Below are 13,233 nucleotides of genomic sequence, written 5' to 3' on the forward strand. Positions count from 1 at the left end.
GTGTGGCAGGTAATAACATAATTCCCAAATAACCCAATAACAGTCAGTCCTTGGGAATGAAAGGGTATTATAAAGTAATGGCCCTGTGTCGGTCGATCGAGTGACGTTGTTTACTTACGGATAGATATGCATACATTGGAAATTACTATAGATATATATGTTCTACATACACTAGATATTACTAAAGATAGATAGTCCCTGCATACACTGGATATTACTATAGATAGTCCCTGCATACACTGGATATTACTATAGATAGAGAGTCCCTGCATACACTGGATATTACTATAGATAGTCCCTGCATACACTAGATATCACTATAGATATATAGTTCCTGCATACACTGGATATTACTATACATAGTCCCTGCATACACTGGATATTACTATAGATAGTCCCTGCATACACTGGATATTACTAAAGATAGATAGTCCCTGCATACACTGGATATTACTATACATAGTCCCTGCATACACTGGATATTACTATAGAGAGTCCCTGCATACACTGGATATTACTATAGAGAGTCCCTGCATACACTGGATATTACTATAGAGAGTCCTTGCATACACTGGATATTTCAATAGATAGAGAGTACCTGCATACACTGGATATTACTATAGATAGTCCCTGCATACACTGGATATTACTATAGATATAGAGTCCCTGCATACACTGGATATTACTATAGATAGTCCCTACATACACTGGATATTACTATAGATAGAGAGTTCCTGCATACACTGGATATTACTATAGATAGTCCCTGCATACACTAGATATTACTATAGATAGAGAGTTCCTGCATACACTGGATATTACTATAGATACATAGTCCCTGCATACACTGGATATTACTATAGATAGTCCCTGCATACACTGGATATTACTATAGATATATAGTCTCTGCATACACTGGATATTACTATAGATAGTCCCTGCATACACTGGATATTACTATAAATAGAGAGTCCCTGCATACACTGGATATTACTATAGATAGTCCCTGCATACACTAGATATTACTATAGATAGTCCCTGCATACACTGGATATTACTATAGAGAGTCCCTGCATACACTGGATATTACTATAGATAGAGAGTTCCTGCATAGACTGGATATTACTATAGATAGTCCCTGCATACACTGGATATTACTATAGAGAGTCCCTGCATACACTGGATATTACTATAGATATATAGTCTCTGCATACACTGGATATTACTATAGATAGTCCCTGCATACACTAGATATTACTATAGATATATAGTCCCTGCATACACTGGATATTACTATAGATAGTCCCTGCATACACTGGATATTACTATAGAGAGTCGCGGCATACACTGGATATTACTATAGATAGTCCCTGCATACACTGGATATTACTATAGAGAGTCCCAGCATACACTGGATATTACTATACATAGTCCCTGCATACACTGGATATTACTATACATAGTCCCTGCATACACTGGATATTACTATAGATAGTCCCTACATACACTGGATATTACTATAGATACATAGTCCCTGCATACACTGGATATTACTATAGATAGTCCCTGCATACACTGGATATTACTATAGATACATAGTCCCTGCATACACTGGATCACTGGATATTACTATAGATACATAGTCCCTGCATACACTGGATATTACTATAGATAGAGAGTCCCTGTATACACTGGATATTACTATACATAGTCCCTGCATACACTGGATATTACTATAGATAGTCCCTACATACACTGGATATTACTATAGATAGTCCCTGCATACACTGGATATTACTATAGATACATAGTCCCTGCATACACTGGATATTGCCCCCTGGACACAATACATACACAGTAAGTGTTAGTGCTGTAACAGTACATATTACACTGAGTAACCTGCACACAATTCATTAATAACTCCCAGTAACTCACCTTTTATATAACAGCCGGGACCACCAGAAGGAAACACTGGGGTCCTTCCCACAAGACCCAGCGCCGCTCTGTCCTCACATTGCCGGTAACAAATACACGCCTGGAGTCCAGCCTCCATTATATGTGGGCGAGAATACATTAATATTTCATCATACCACCTATGTACAAATGTCGCGGTTATCACATAACAGTTACCCGGCCGCTACCACACGGACATCTCTGACAGGCACTGTGAGGGGCAGCCCGGCGTAGTGACCTCTGTTACCATGGTCACCGCTCTGGTAGCTGCGCTGCTCCTTCCGCGTTGGAGCCCCGCCTCTTAGTCATGTGATCAGCAGATGTGTTGTGGTTGGCTGATGTTCCTGCTGAGTCTTCCCAGCAGCGGTCTCTGATCTGCACAGTGAGTGGAGTGAGTAGAGTGAGTGTCGGGGGTGGGGGACTGTGAGTGGTGTGAGTGGCAGCGGTGGGGGACAGTCAGTGGTGTGAGTGGCAGGGGTGGGGGACAGTCAGTGGTGTGAGTGGCAGGGGTGGGGGACAGTGTGTGGTGTGAGTGGCAGGGGTGGGGGACAGTGAGTGGTGTGAGTGGCAGGGGTGGGGGACAGTGAGTGGTGTGAGTGGCAGGGGTGGGGGACAGTGAGTGGTGTGAGTGGCAGGGGTGGGGGACAGTGAGTGGTGTGAGTGGCAGGGGTGGGGGACAGTGAGTGGTGTGAGTGGCAGGGGTGGGGGACAGTGAGTGGTGTGTGTGGGGGACAGTGAGTGGTGTGAGTGGCAGGGGTGGGGGACAGTGAGTGGTGTGAGTGGCAGGGGTGGGGGACAGTGAGTGGTGTGAGTGGCAGGGGTGGGGGACAGTGAGTGGTGTGAGTGGCAGGGGTGGGGGACAGTGAGTGTTGTGAGTGGCAGGGGTGGGGGACAGTGAGTGGCAGGGGTGGGGGACAGTGAGTGGTGTGGGTGGGGGACAGTGAGTGGTGTGAGTGGCAGGGGTGGGGGACAGTGAGTGGTGTGAGTGTCGGGGGGAGGGGACAGTGAGTGGTGTGAGTGTCAGTGGGGGTGGCGGACAGTGAGTGTCGGGGGTGGGGGACGGTGCGTGTTGGGGGGAGGGGGGCAGTGAGTGATTGATGACATGGGAGTCTGTATTCTTTCCAGTTATTACTGTGAGAACATCTGGTCAGACACTGAGATCCGGGGTATTAGATACATATCTGTGCAGCACAAGGCCTTACCTTACTCCATGTCTCGCACTGACTGTCTACTGTTAGTGTCGCATTTTCTATGTGTTACAGTTACTGGCAGTTTTTACATCCTCCATTTGTATTGTTTGAATAGTAAAGTAAACATACCTAAAAAAAAAAAATCATTCATATTTTAGTGTAAAGGCATCAACCTCTCCACAAGTCCTACATGGGGGCTTGTGTGCCTGTGTTATTGTGCATTCAGTTCAAGTTGCAGGTGGCACTTTCTCCATGTGTGTCAGGGCGCCATCGCTTTGTGATCCCAAAACAGTTGGTTCCTGATAGAATGTTCTGCACATCCGACAAATAAATTGATTTTGGGATTGCAGCCCACAGATTGCACACCTCCTCTATCTACAGAGTGAGATGTCATTACACACTGGCCATGAATGATGCTTAATGCTTCCCTATAAAGAGCAATTTTCTCTATTCTAGAGTCCTAATACATACCAGGCTCCTCCGATCAGCTGTTTGCTTTTAAGCCCCAGTCATATTCACAATATTCCTGGTTTGGGATTCCCAAGTCAATGATCCAAGTCTATTTTACTTGGGTGTGTGGTTAATATTAAAAATTATTGTAGGTGGAACTTTCCTGTGTAACGTTTTTACTTTTCGCTCTCATGTACTGTAATCCATGGGCTAATGGTTCACACAGGTCCTACTCTCCCCACTGGTGATGTAAGTAGAGTTTAAAGTCACTCCTACATTGCCCACCTCTTGCTCTCCTATGTATTTGCAAATACATTTATACTTTTAAATAAAGTTGTTAATGTTAGGAGAGTTCCACCCACAGAGCCAGAGGTTCTTAGTCTATAAGCTGGGATCCAAACATGTGCTATGCTCTCTAAGGAGGTTTGCAAATGTCCTTGTTTTGCTTACCTTTTCACTATACTTAAACCATATTTTTTTTAAGCTGTAAGGATGATCATTACTATTTAAAAGCAAAAAAACTTAAGCGATGCAAAGTTGATCCACAGACATAATTAGGGGGCTGGCAGAGCATGGTGTCAGTGTTATTTCCACCACAGGGTTTCCTGCCTGTGTTTAAATTTGTTTTACATTTACCCAGTGTTGAATTTAGTATCCTTGATTGGCTATAATAGAATCAGTGCTTGCTGTTGGTGAAAGGTCTGGCTGGTAACCTTTGTACTGTTTTTGTGCCGTTATTGATTGCTGATTGTCTTCTCTCCCTCTGCACTCACCAGCTTACATCTCTGACACAATGGACCCAGATATTCCGCAGGTGATCGTGGTTGGTTCCTGTATGACTGACCTTGTCAGGTTCGTGTCACGCTATATATCATATATAACCCAGCCTTTCTTTTCTTAGCAGATTTCCTATCCTTCTGTTGTGACCGCTAACACATATCCCAGTAGCGTAAAGATTATTAATTAACCAATACAGATAGAAACGTAATTTCCAAATATATAAAAGTTATATATTAAAACAAAGGTGTGCACTGTTTGTAAATAGCAGAGTGTAATACAAATACTTCTATACTGTGTTCTGCATAATGCGTACAGACGGAATATGGAGGTGTATACTGATTTTCCTCTTCCGAGTAAAAGAACATCTCTTGTATGTTTTGTTCTGACAAATTCCTGAAATATGAGTATGTAATTCCGTAACTGTTGCAGGGAAAAACACAGTGTTCCGTCTATGTACCCCACTTTTTATCTTATTGTGCAGGTCGCTGTGTAAGGCTGGGTACACACTGGAGGTTTTTCAGCAGATTATTGGGCCAATCACCTGATAAACGACACCTCGGCCACATATCGCTTTAGTGCAGGCCTGTCCAACCTGCGGCCCTCCAGGTGTTGTGAAACTACAAGCCCCAGCATGCTTTGCCAGTAGACAACCTATTGATAGCTGTAAGGGCATGGTGGGACTTGTAGTTTCACAACATCTGGAGGGCCGCAGGTTGGACAGGCCTGCTTTAGTGTGTATAATCAAACGATGAACGACAATCGTTCCAAAGTGCCGATTGTAGTTTCAATTGGTCGGTTGTACTGTTTAATAATCTTGCTCCAATCGCCTTCTGATCATATAGTGTGTACGCACTCACGATCTCCATAGAGTTTTACAGAGTCATGTGGGTATATTTACTAAAGTGCGGGTTTGAAAAAGTGGACATGTTGCCTATACCAACCAATCAGATTCTAGTTATCATTTATTTAGTACATTCTACAAAATGACAGCTAGAATCTGATTGGTTGCTATAGGCCACATCTTCACTTTTTCAAACCCGAACTTTAGTAAATATACCCCATGGTCTTTTCAGCCAATGCCGGCAATGAACATGTCCCAGTGGCTTAAATGTAGGTAGTGTTGTAGAGGGAATAGTTTGTTCTTTCTGAGACTGAAAATTTTGTTTTTAGAGTCACAGAAGCTAACAAAATTTGTAAGTACATGTGGATCGCTATAACAAGGTGGTTTTAATCAGTGTGATGGGAATGTATTAATGAATGACTATTGTGCTGTTATTATCTAAACAACTAGAGGCCCAGAGCACAGATCTGAAGGTAAATTGTGTCGGTGTGTACGCATGTATCACCCGATCGATCGGACAATCAGTCATTAATAAAATCGTTGTAGATAACACATCAGTCAGTCTGTGTGCCTAGCCTTGGTGTTTCTGAGATACCCATTGTACATGAAATCTGTGTATATGACTTTATGTGCAATTTACATACACTGTACATCCCAGTTATGGGCAACTTTCAATAGATCCGCACATTACCCTTAATCTCTGCAATAAGTTAAACAATACATTTAATCAAAGAGATGCCTATCTGTAATAACATATCAGCAGCATTTTACACATTTGTTACAAGCTATTACATACTATTCTGACAATAAAGCACGGAGGAGCTGGGGCCACAGATGACGTCTCTGAGGTATATCCTGCTCTTTATAGAGGAAGCAACACTAAGAAAAGTACCAATGACAGCTCATTGTTCTGATCACATGACAAGGCCTTTCACCAATGTGCAGAGCACATCATTTCTCAGATAGCGCCAAAAAAGAGAAAAATCACTGTACAAAGAAAGATAAAGATAGAGCTGAACTATTAATGCAATTTGAATGAGTCACATGACCCAAGTGTAAGTGTAAAACTGATTTGGAGAACGCCATCGAGGACATTTATAAAAAAAAAAAAAACAGGTGCACATGAAAAAGGAGAAGCAACCAATCAGATTGTAACAGTCATCTTTGTAATGGAGGTTAAAAAACTAGAAGCAGATGTCTGACATTTTTAGTGTGAAATATCCCATCTTTTTCCTATCCTGTGTCTCTACATTCACAAAGTAACGAAGCCTAAAATTATCATTACATGTTTTCATTCCCAGTCACAGGACTTTTTTTCGGGCTGCGCCCACTTTGTGGAATTCCCTCCCTCACACAATAAGACTTTCCTCTGGTCCTCAAACCTCCTGAAAACCCACCTCTTCAGGCAAGCTTATAATATTCCTCTACCACCCTCTTACTCTCCCTAGGTTACCCCATTACCACATTTTACATAGTTCAAACATTTCTGTGAGACTGGATCATATAGCCCACTAAGCACTTTTTTTTTTACCTTTGCAAGCTGGCTAGACCAATATGTAATATATAGCACTTACTCTCGTGTATCAAATCCCTTTTGTCCTATAGATTGTAAGCTTGTGAGCAGGGCCCTTTTATCTCTCTGTCTGTCTGTAATACACAGTCTTGTTCTATTACTGTGTTGTTCTCACTTGTAAAATGGCATGTAGAATATGCTAAAACTATATAAATAAAATGTTAATAATAATAAAATGATGTAATGTAGAAATACATTACATCCATGTTTTAGGATTCGATTACTGAACTGAGACCAAACTATAATTTGCATATTAAGATCCAGTTGCAGCTCATAGAAACAATAACTGTGCGACTGGGAACTAAACTCGCAGGATTTAGAATCCACAGGTTAAACCCCAAGAATGAGTCCGGACCATAATCTCACTACAGCATCTCTGCTGGTCTCTCAAGCTGAGTTATTACAGTGTGTGACTCCAAAATGTGTAATAATCGACAATCCTATCAGTCATTATTGGGCGGTGAACATGGTTGGAAGACTGTACAAATAATCGCCATTAACGCTGCTAATGGATCTCCCCCAAACTGCAAGATCTCAGGAGATGCCCAAATTTTACGATTCGGCGAATCCCTGTTAGAATGCAAACAAAAAAGACATATTGGACCATTTATATAAACAAAGTTACTTTCTATTTTGTGTTTTCTTCCATATCCGCTAGAAGAGTGTTCCAGGCATCCACTACTCTGTCTGGTAAAGTAATATGCACTCGTTACAGCTGAACTTTGCTCCAAACAGTTTCATAATGAAATAAGCAAAAGAAAACATCTGAAATCACAGAGCTGAACTTTTATTGATAAGATCACAATTGGAAACTCCACGAACAACAGAACTAATATCATTGATTACAGTAGTGTCTGCCCCCTGGTGGTGGAATGTTGGTAATTTGATACACAGAAGAGGGTGACTGGACACAGGGATAACCTGATAAGGAATTGCTAGGGGTATGTTTTCCATCCCTCCATAAATGAAGAAATGTCATGATGTTGGAGAAGTGTACAGAGCAGGATTACCAGTGTTATGGTTTCTGGCCATGTCGAGAAGTTTAGGTAAGTGTCCTGCGGGCGTTGGGCATGAAGTCACATTGGAAGCATGTTTATGGCAGCTGTCTCCATGGTTATAGACTATGAGGTCATGAGCTGGATGTGACTTGTCTCCCTGCCAGATGAAACTACTGAGCAAGATCAGAAAAAGTGAAGTAAGCCTTCAAATGAAATCCAGGAGCACGGAAAGCGTTACTTAGGAGTCAGGTTGGACTGCAGACATAAATTATAACATCTGCAGGAGAGCTTCAAGCGGCTATAAGTGGCTCAGTATAACTAGCTTAAATCCGCCAGACTCCGATCTCCAGTAAGAAGCTTTCATCAGAGAACAACGGGGATCTCCTGCTAAACAGCAAGAGACATCTAACTGCCAGAGATAATCACTATACTGGAATTCCTATTGTCACTGATATTACCCCAGTCATATTAGAGCAGCAATATATTAATCCAGGATGGATGTATGATTTTAGTCACTGTTCACAAATGTTATGTTTCTTTGCGTTTGAGCTTATACATTTTTTGTTGTGAGTGTTCTAATGCTCTGATTGGCTGCAAGTTGGTTCTAGATGTGTGAGTGTTCTAATGATCTGATTGGGTGCAAGTTAGTTCCAATCCTGTGAGTGTTCTAATACTCTGGCTACAAGTTAGTTCTAATCCTGTGAGTGTTCTAATGCTCTGATTGACTGCAGGATGATTTCAGTCTTGTGAATGTTCTAATGCTGTGAGTGTTCTGATTGACTGCAGTTTTAGGTTATAAAATTAGGGGATATTTATAGGGAAGTGTGTGATGAGGAAAAGTTAAGAAACCCTTAAGTAAGTATAGTGGTTGACTACACATTCTCTCTCTCTATCCCTGCTCTTAAACACAGATGGGGCTGAGAAAACAGTGAATACAGTAGGCACTCGTGTCCCGGTGAAATGCTTCTAATAATTATTTGCCTTTAGAACGAGAAGACTGTTGTCAGAGAAGCCTCCTTCATAGACAGCCTGACGAAAGTTATCAAGGCCACCGTTGCCTGTTAATTCTCTCTTTCTATTTTTATAAACCATGAATATACTATTTTTTTCACAAATAACATAGGTTGTTTTTTTTGTTTGTTTTTTTGCAATTACTCTCATATTTTTTTTGAGCAAACCACTGGTGTTGCCATTTATGATAGCCATCATGAAGCGCCTCTCCTTACACTATGACTTTTGACTTCTCGTGTCGTTTTAGCATACACAGGGAGTGGAAATCTTTATAGAACATGTGCAAAGGAACTTTCATTCTTTTCACTATTTTAATTTTCTTTTTCTGCTTTCTGTTTCCAGGGCACTTGCTCTCGTTCTACAAATCTGAAAATACGTACATCTCCCTCTTTCCTTATCTCACTGATCCTAACTTACAACTGATTCACAACTGTACTTGTTGGATGTATGTATGACGATATACCTACTGTCCGATGCTGCAGAGCTGTATGGTGCTCTACTAGTAAAGAATGCTGATAGCAGCCTCACTATTTGTAGTCTCTTGTTGAGGCGTGCTTCTTACTCGGAGCTGTCACCTTATTAAACTTCCCTATGAATCCTTATTTCTCTGACACAACAATGCCAGTACTTCAGCCTAGGTCACCTCTTTAGACTCCCAGACCTTCTGTGACAATCTGTCCATCCCAGCTGTCAGGACTTGCACCTTTGCTTGTGACATCCGACCCAATGTCTGACTACACTAACTGTGCAGCCTGTACATCGGACCTGTCCTGATTCTGGTCAGCACTGTGGTTAACGTTGCTGGCTTACAGCTCTGGAACCATGGGTTCGATTCTGTGTGGTGTTTGTAGGTCTCTCCCATGTTTGCATCCACGGGCCAAAAACATATTTAAAGGTTAACTGGCTGCTGACAAAAATGGACCCTAGTCTGTGTGTGTTTGTTTGTGAGCTTGGGTGGTAGAAAATGTACAATTTAAGCTCCCATGGAGCAGGGGCTGATATGGATGCTTAACTATTCTATAAAACTTAATTCTCACATTGGATTAAAACAGAAAATAACTATATATATATATAGAGAGAGAGAGAGAAAGAGAGAGGCTTCGAGACACTTCCCTACCATATTACAAATAGATGCACAGTCCTTTGTGCATGGAATCTAAAAATTGTAAATATGTAATTTTTCAGATACCGGACAGTCTGTTATGTGTTTAAATAGTTCCCTGAAAATCATCTTAATTGAATTGTTACAGTAGAATTCCTGGATACCTTAGTAAACGGTGAAGGTCGTTTACTAACATTGCTGAAAGGTGCAAATCTGCGCTTAACCCTCAGTAACCAATCGGAGACTGGCTTTCATCTGGTGCAAGCTGCACAATGGAAGTGAGTATCTGATTGGTTTATATCAATTCTAGTGCAGATTTGCACCTTTCAGCAGTGTTCGTAAGTAACCCTCTGTCTCTGTCACATCGCAGCACAGTATTCTATACGTTAGTGTAAAAATATTCTGCACAAAGCAGGTAAAGACCTTGAAGTGCAGACTGGGACCTCTAAACTCTTTATTGGGAACAGGAAAAGTAATAAAAGCAGGAATTCTCATGAAGTATTAGGAGATGATGACTTTAGTTCATCTCAAGGTCAGAATGAAGCCCAGGGGGGCTGGTTCTCCACTCGCTGAACCAGGATCTCCGTACTCTTCCAATGAGTCAGAGCAGAAGAGAAATGCTCTCAGCGTGAAGTCAATCATCCCGGTAATCTCTGCTTTCCCAACACTTCCTAATTCCCGTCTTTACAGCGACAGCAGGAAGGTAGTTGTAAAAGATCGCTTTGCAGCAAGAAATGGCCTGGCCACTCTTCCCTCTTGATCATAAGTTTCATTAATTAAATGTGGCATATGGAGCCATGGATGGAAACAAGCTCGGCTTTAAATCCTTTATGTTTTTATTTCATCTGGTGAAGCCTCATTAAATCTGACCATCAAGGATTGTGCAGGAGAGTGAAAATGGGCTCTTTATAGTCCCCTGACAGCTCACAACCTACCCCCTACTGTCAGTGTGTCCTGTACCTCTCACCGAGGTTATGTTATGTTCTCATTCAGCAGGGTACTTACTCTAATAATATCCTTTTATTTTCTCTTTCACTACTGTTGAGGTACACAGTACATCAGAAACATGTCTCTTCAATTTAATGAAACAGTACCTCTGGCTGCAGATAAAATACTGTGAACTGATGTGGGAATAAAGCCAATTATCTTTCCTAAATCTGGCAGCAAACCCACTCGCCTTTCAGACATTTGGCCAAATTGGATCAAAATGCTAATCTGGGTACAACTGTTGTTCACTACTTTTAGGTCAGTCGAAGATCTGACTGTCCCCCCGATAGAGATCAGAGGTCGACTGGAACTTCCAATGTTCCCGATTATTCCGTCTAATCCGAGCAGCTTAAAGCTTGCTCAGGACAGATCCACGCATTTCGCAATGGTTGATAATGGCCAAGTTGGGCAAAGAAATCTGCTCACATGTGGTTCGGCTAAAGCTGGCCACACACCTGGGAAACTCTTTTCAACAGTTTAGCCGATGTAAACTAAATTTGCCCATAACTATAGAGTGTGTAGGGCTACAGCAGTCATTATTGATAGTCAGCAGTGATCTAAATTCTATGAATGAAACAACAAGCGTATGTTGTCCCGGATGGTACTAAGTGCAGAGGAAGCCAGGGGTCCATCCTTTCTTTTATTACTTCCTATCATCTACTATCCTCACGATATGCATTCTGCAGTAATACTTGTGTACTATATCCAGCAACCGGACTCACAGGAGGTAATTTACCAGAGGCACTCGGTATGCATTGGTGCATCTGGATGTTCCACCAATATTCTCTTATATAAGTTATCAGATTGATCCTTTCATGATATAAAAGCATTGTGTAACTTTATAACAATATTTTGGCGATATTAAACACAGCCCTTATGTCTTTAAGATGTTTTTTCCCCTAGTAACAATAAACAGCAGTTTATATGCCTTTGAAAACATTTAATTACATACGTTTTACACACATGCACAAATATGTAAACTTTATCCTAGGATAGCAATACAATACCCGGGGAGAATATAACAACTCCACTTCCTGTTATTATTAGCCTTCATTTATAAAGAGCCAATGTGTTACACAGTGCTGTACGGGGATCATAATACAGCCAAATCATGTACAGTGATATGAAACAGAAGGTAAAGATGGCCCTGCCCTATTGAGCTTACAATCTAAGAGGGGTGGGGAACAGATGATACATAAGGTAGCGGAATACCAGTTGTAGCTGATGGTGGGTACAGTGGGTGAGGCTACATTAAGGCAGCGGCATTAACAGCCACCAGTAATAAAGCAGCCTTTAGTGACTAGCGTTTCTGTGCAGTGGGTGCGCTACGGATGGAATGAGAAGAGACAGCGGAAAGATGAACCAGTCATTGTAGAAATCTTTAGACCGTCAACTGCTGACAACCATGACTGTACTGTTCTAATTGCAGTAACCAAACCTAATTCCTCTTCTGATTCATGAGAAGTATATCGCTCTTGTGTTGCACTCTTGTGTTTATCTGCCAGCTCCTCAGCTGTGTGCCCAGTATATTTTTTTGGCATCATGCTCACTGTTGGACGCTGAGTCAGGCCACTTGTTCCCCATGGTCACAAATGTTTTTGTGGCAGCTGCTGCCTCCATAGAGGAGATCTCCAAAGGAAGATCAGAGATGGCTCCGGCAATGATGGAAGAACTTTCTGGGTCCAGAAGCTGAACTGAGATCTTTAAAACTACCTCGTCCCCGGTGTGATGACTCCTCTGTACTACTCTATGATGCCATATGGCCTCACAAAATTTTAACTGCTTTATATTTGTGAGAAGATGACTATTTGGGAGGTATGGCACAGAGCTGGTATTTCCATGGTAAAAGCTGAAGACAATGAGCCATCCTTAGGTAGGCGCTTGAGGATAAGTGAGCAGGAGAGTCAAAGATGGCGACAGGTGCAGACAACCCCTATTAAGCTTTCAGATTATTATATCTGACCCAAGCACGTCACGGTGGCTTAGTGGTTAGCACGTCTACCTCACAGCACTGGGGTCATGAGTTCAATTCCCGACCATACCCTTATCTGTGAGGAGTTTGTACGTTCTCTCCGTGTTTGCGTTGGTTTCCTCCGGGTGCTCCGGTTTCCTCCCCACTACAAAAACATACTGGTAGGTTAACTGGCTGCTATTAAATTGATCCTAGTCTGTGTGTGTGTATTATGGATTTTAGACTGTAAGCTCCAATGTGGCAGGGACTGATGTGAATGAGTTCTCTGTACAGCGTGCGGTATTAGTGGCGCTATATAGAGAGCTGATGATGAGCAGATTAAAGATTGATTGCTCGGGACACAGCCACACATTCTGTTGAAAACTAGATTGAAAGG

The 13,233-nt window shown here is 41.8% G+C and overlaps 2 protein-coding genes across 6 annotated transcripts in view; one reads left to right on the plus strand and one right to left on the minus strand.

Moving 5' to 3' along the window:
- Nucleotides 1-2,141, minus strand: part of BABAM2 (BRISC and BRCA1 A complex member 2) — a 202,341-nt gene extending 200,200 nt beyond the window's left edge. Inside the window, exon 1 of one of the 3 annotated variants that reach the window (XM_075204404.1) lies at nt 1,936-2,139. The gene's annotated coding sequence lies outside the window, so the exon portion shown is untranslated. Of the gene's footprint in view, nt 1-1,935 lie in introns of all 3 variants that reach the window. The other 2 variants (XM_075204403.1, XM_075204402.1) reach the window with 2 other exon arrangements.
- A 126-nt stretch (nt 2,142-2,267) lies between these two features.
- RBKS (ribokinase) overlaps nt 2,268-13,233 on the plus strand; it is a 46,789-nt gene continuing 35,823 nt past the window's right edge. For 2 of the 3 annotated variants that reach the window (XM_075204399.1, XM_075204401.1), the window contains exons 1-2: nt 2,268-2,335; nt 4,370-4,445. In XM_075204399.1, coding sequence (XP_075060500.1) covers nt 4,387-4,445 — 59 coding nt within the window. In that variant the 5' untranslated portion in view covers nt 2,268-2,335; nt 4,370-4,386. Of the gene's footprint in view, nt 2,345-4,369; nt 4,446-13,233 lie in introns of all 3 variants that reach the window. The other variant, XM_075204400.1, reaches the window with a different exon arrangement.

This window comes from Mixophyes fleayi, chromosome 3 (assembly GCF_038048845.1).
Source record: "Mixophyes fleayi isolate aMixFle1 chromosome 3, aMixFle1.hap1, whole genome shotgun sequence".
Taxonomy (NCBI): Eukaryota; Metazoa; Chordata; class Amphibia; order Anura; family Limnodynastidae; genus Mixophyes; species Mixophyes fleayi.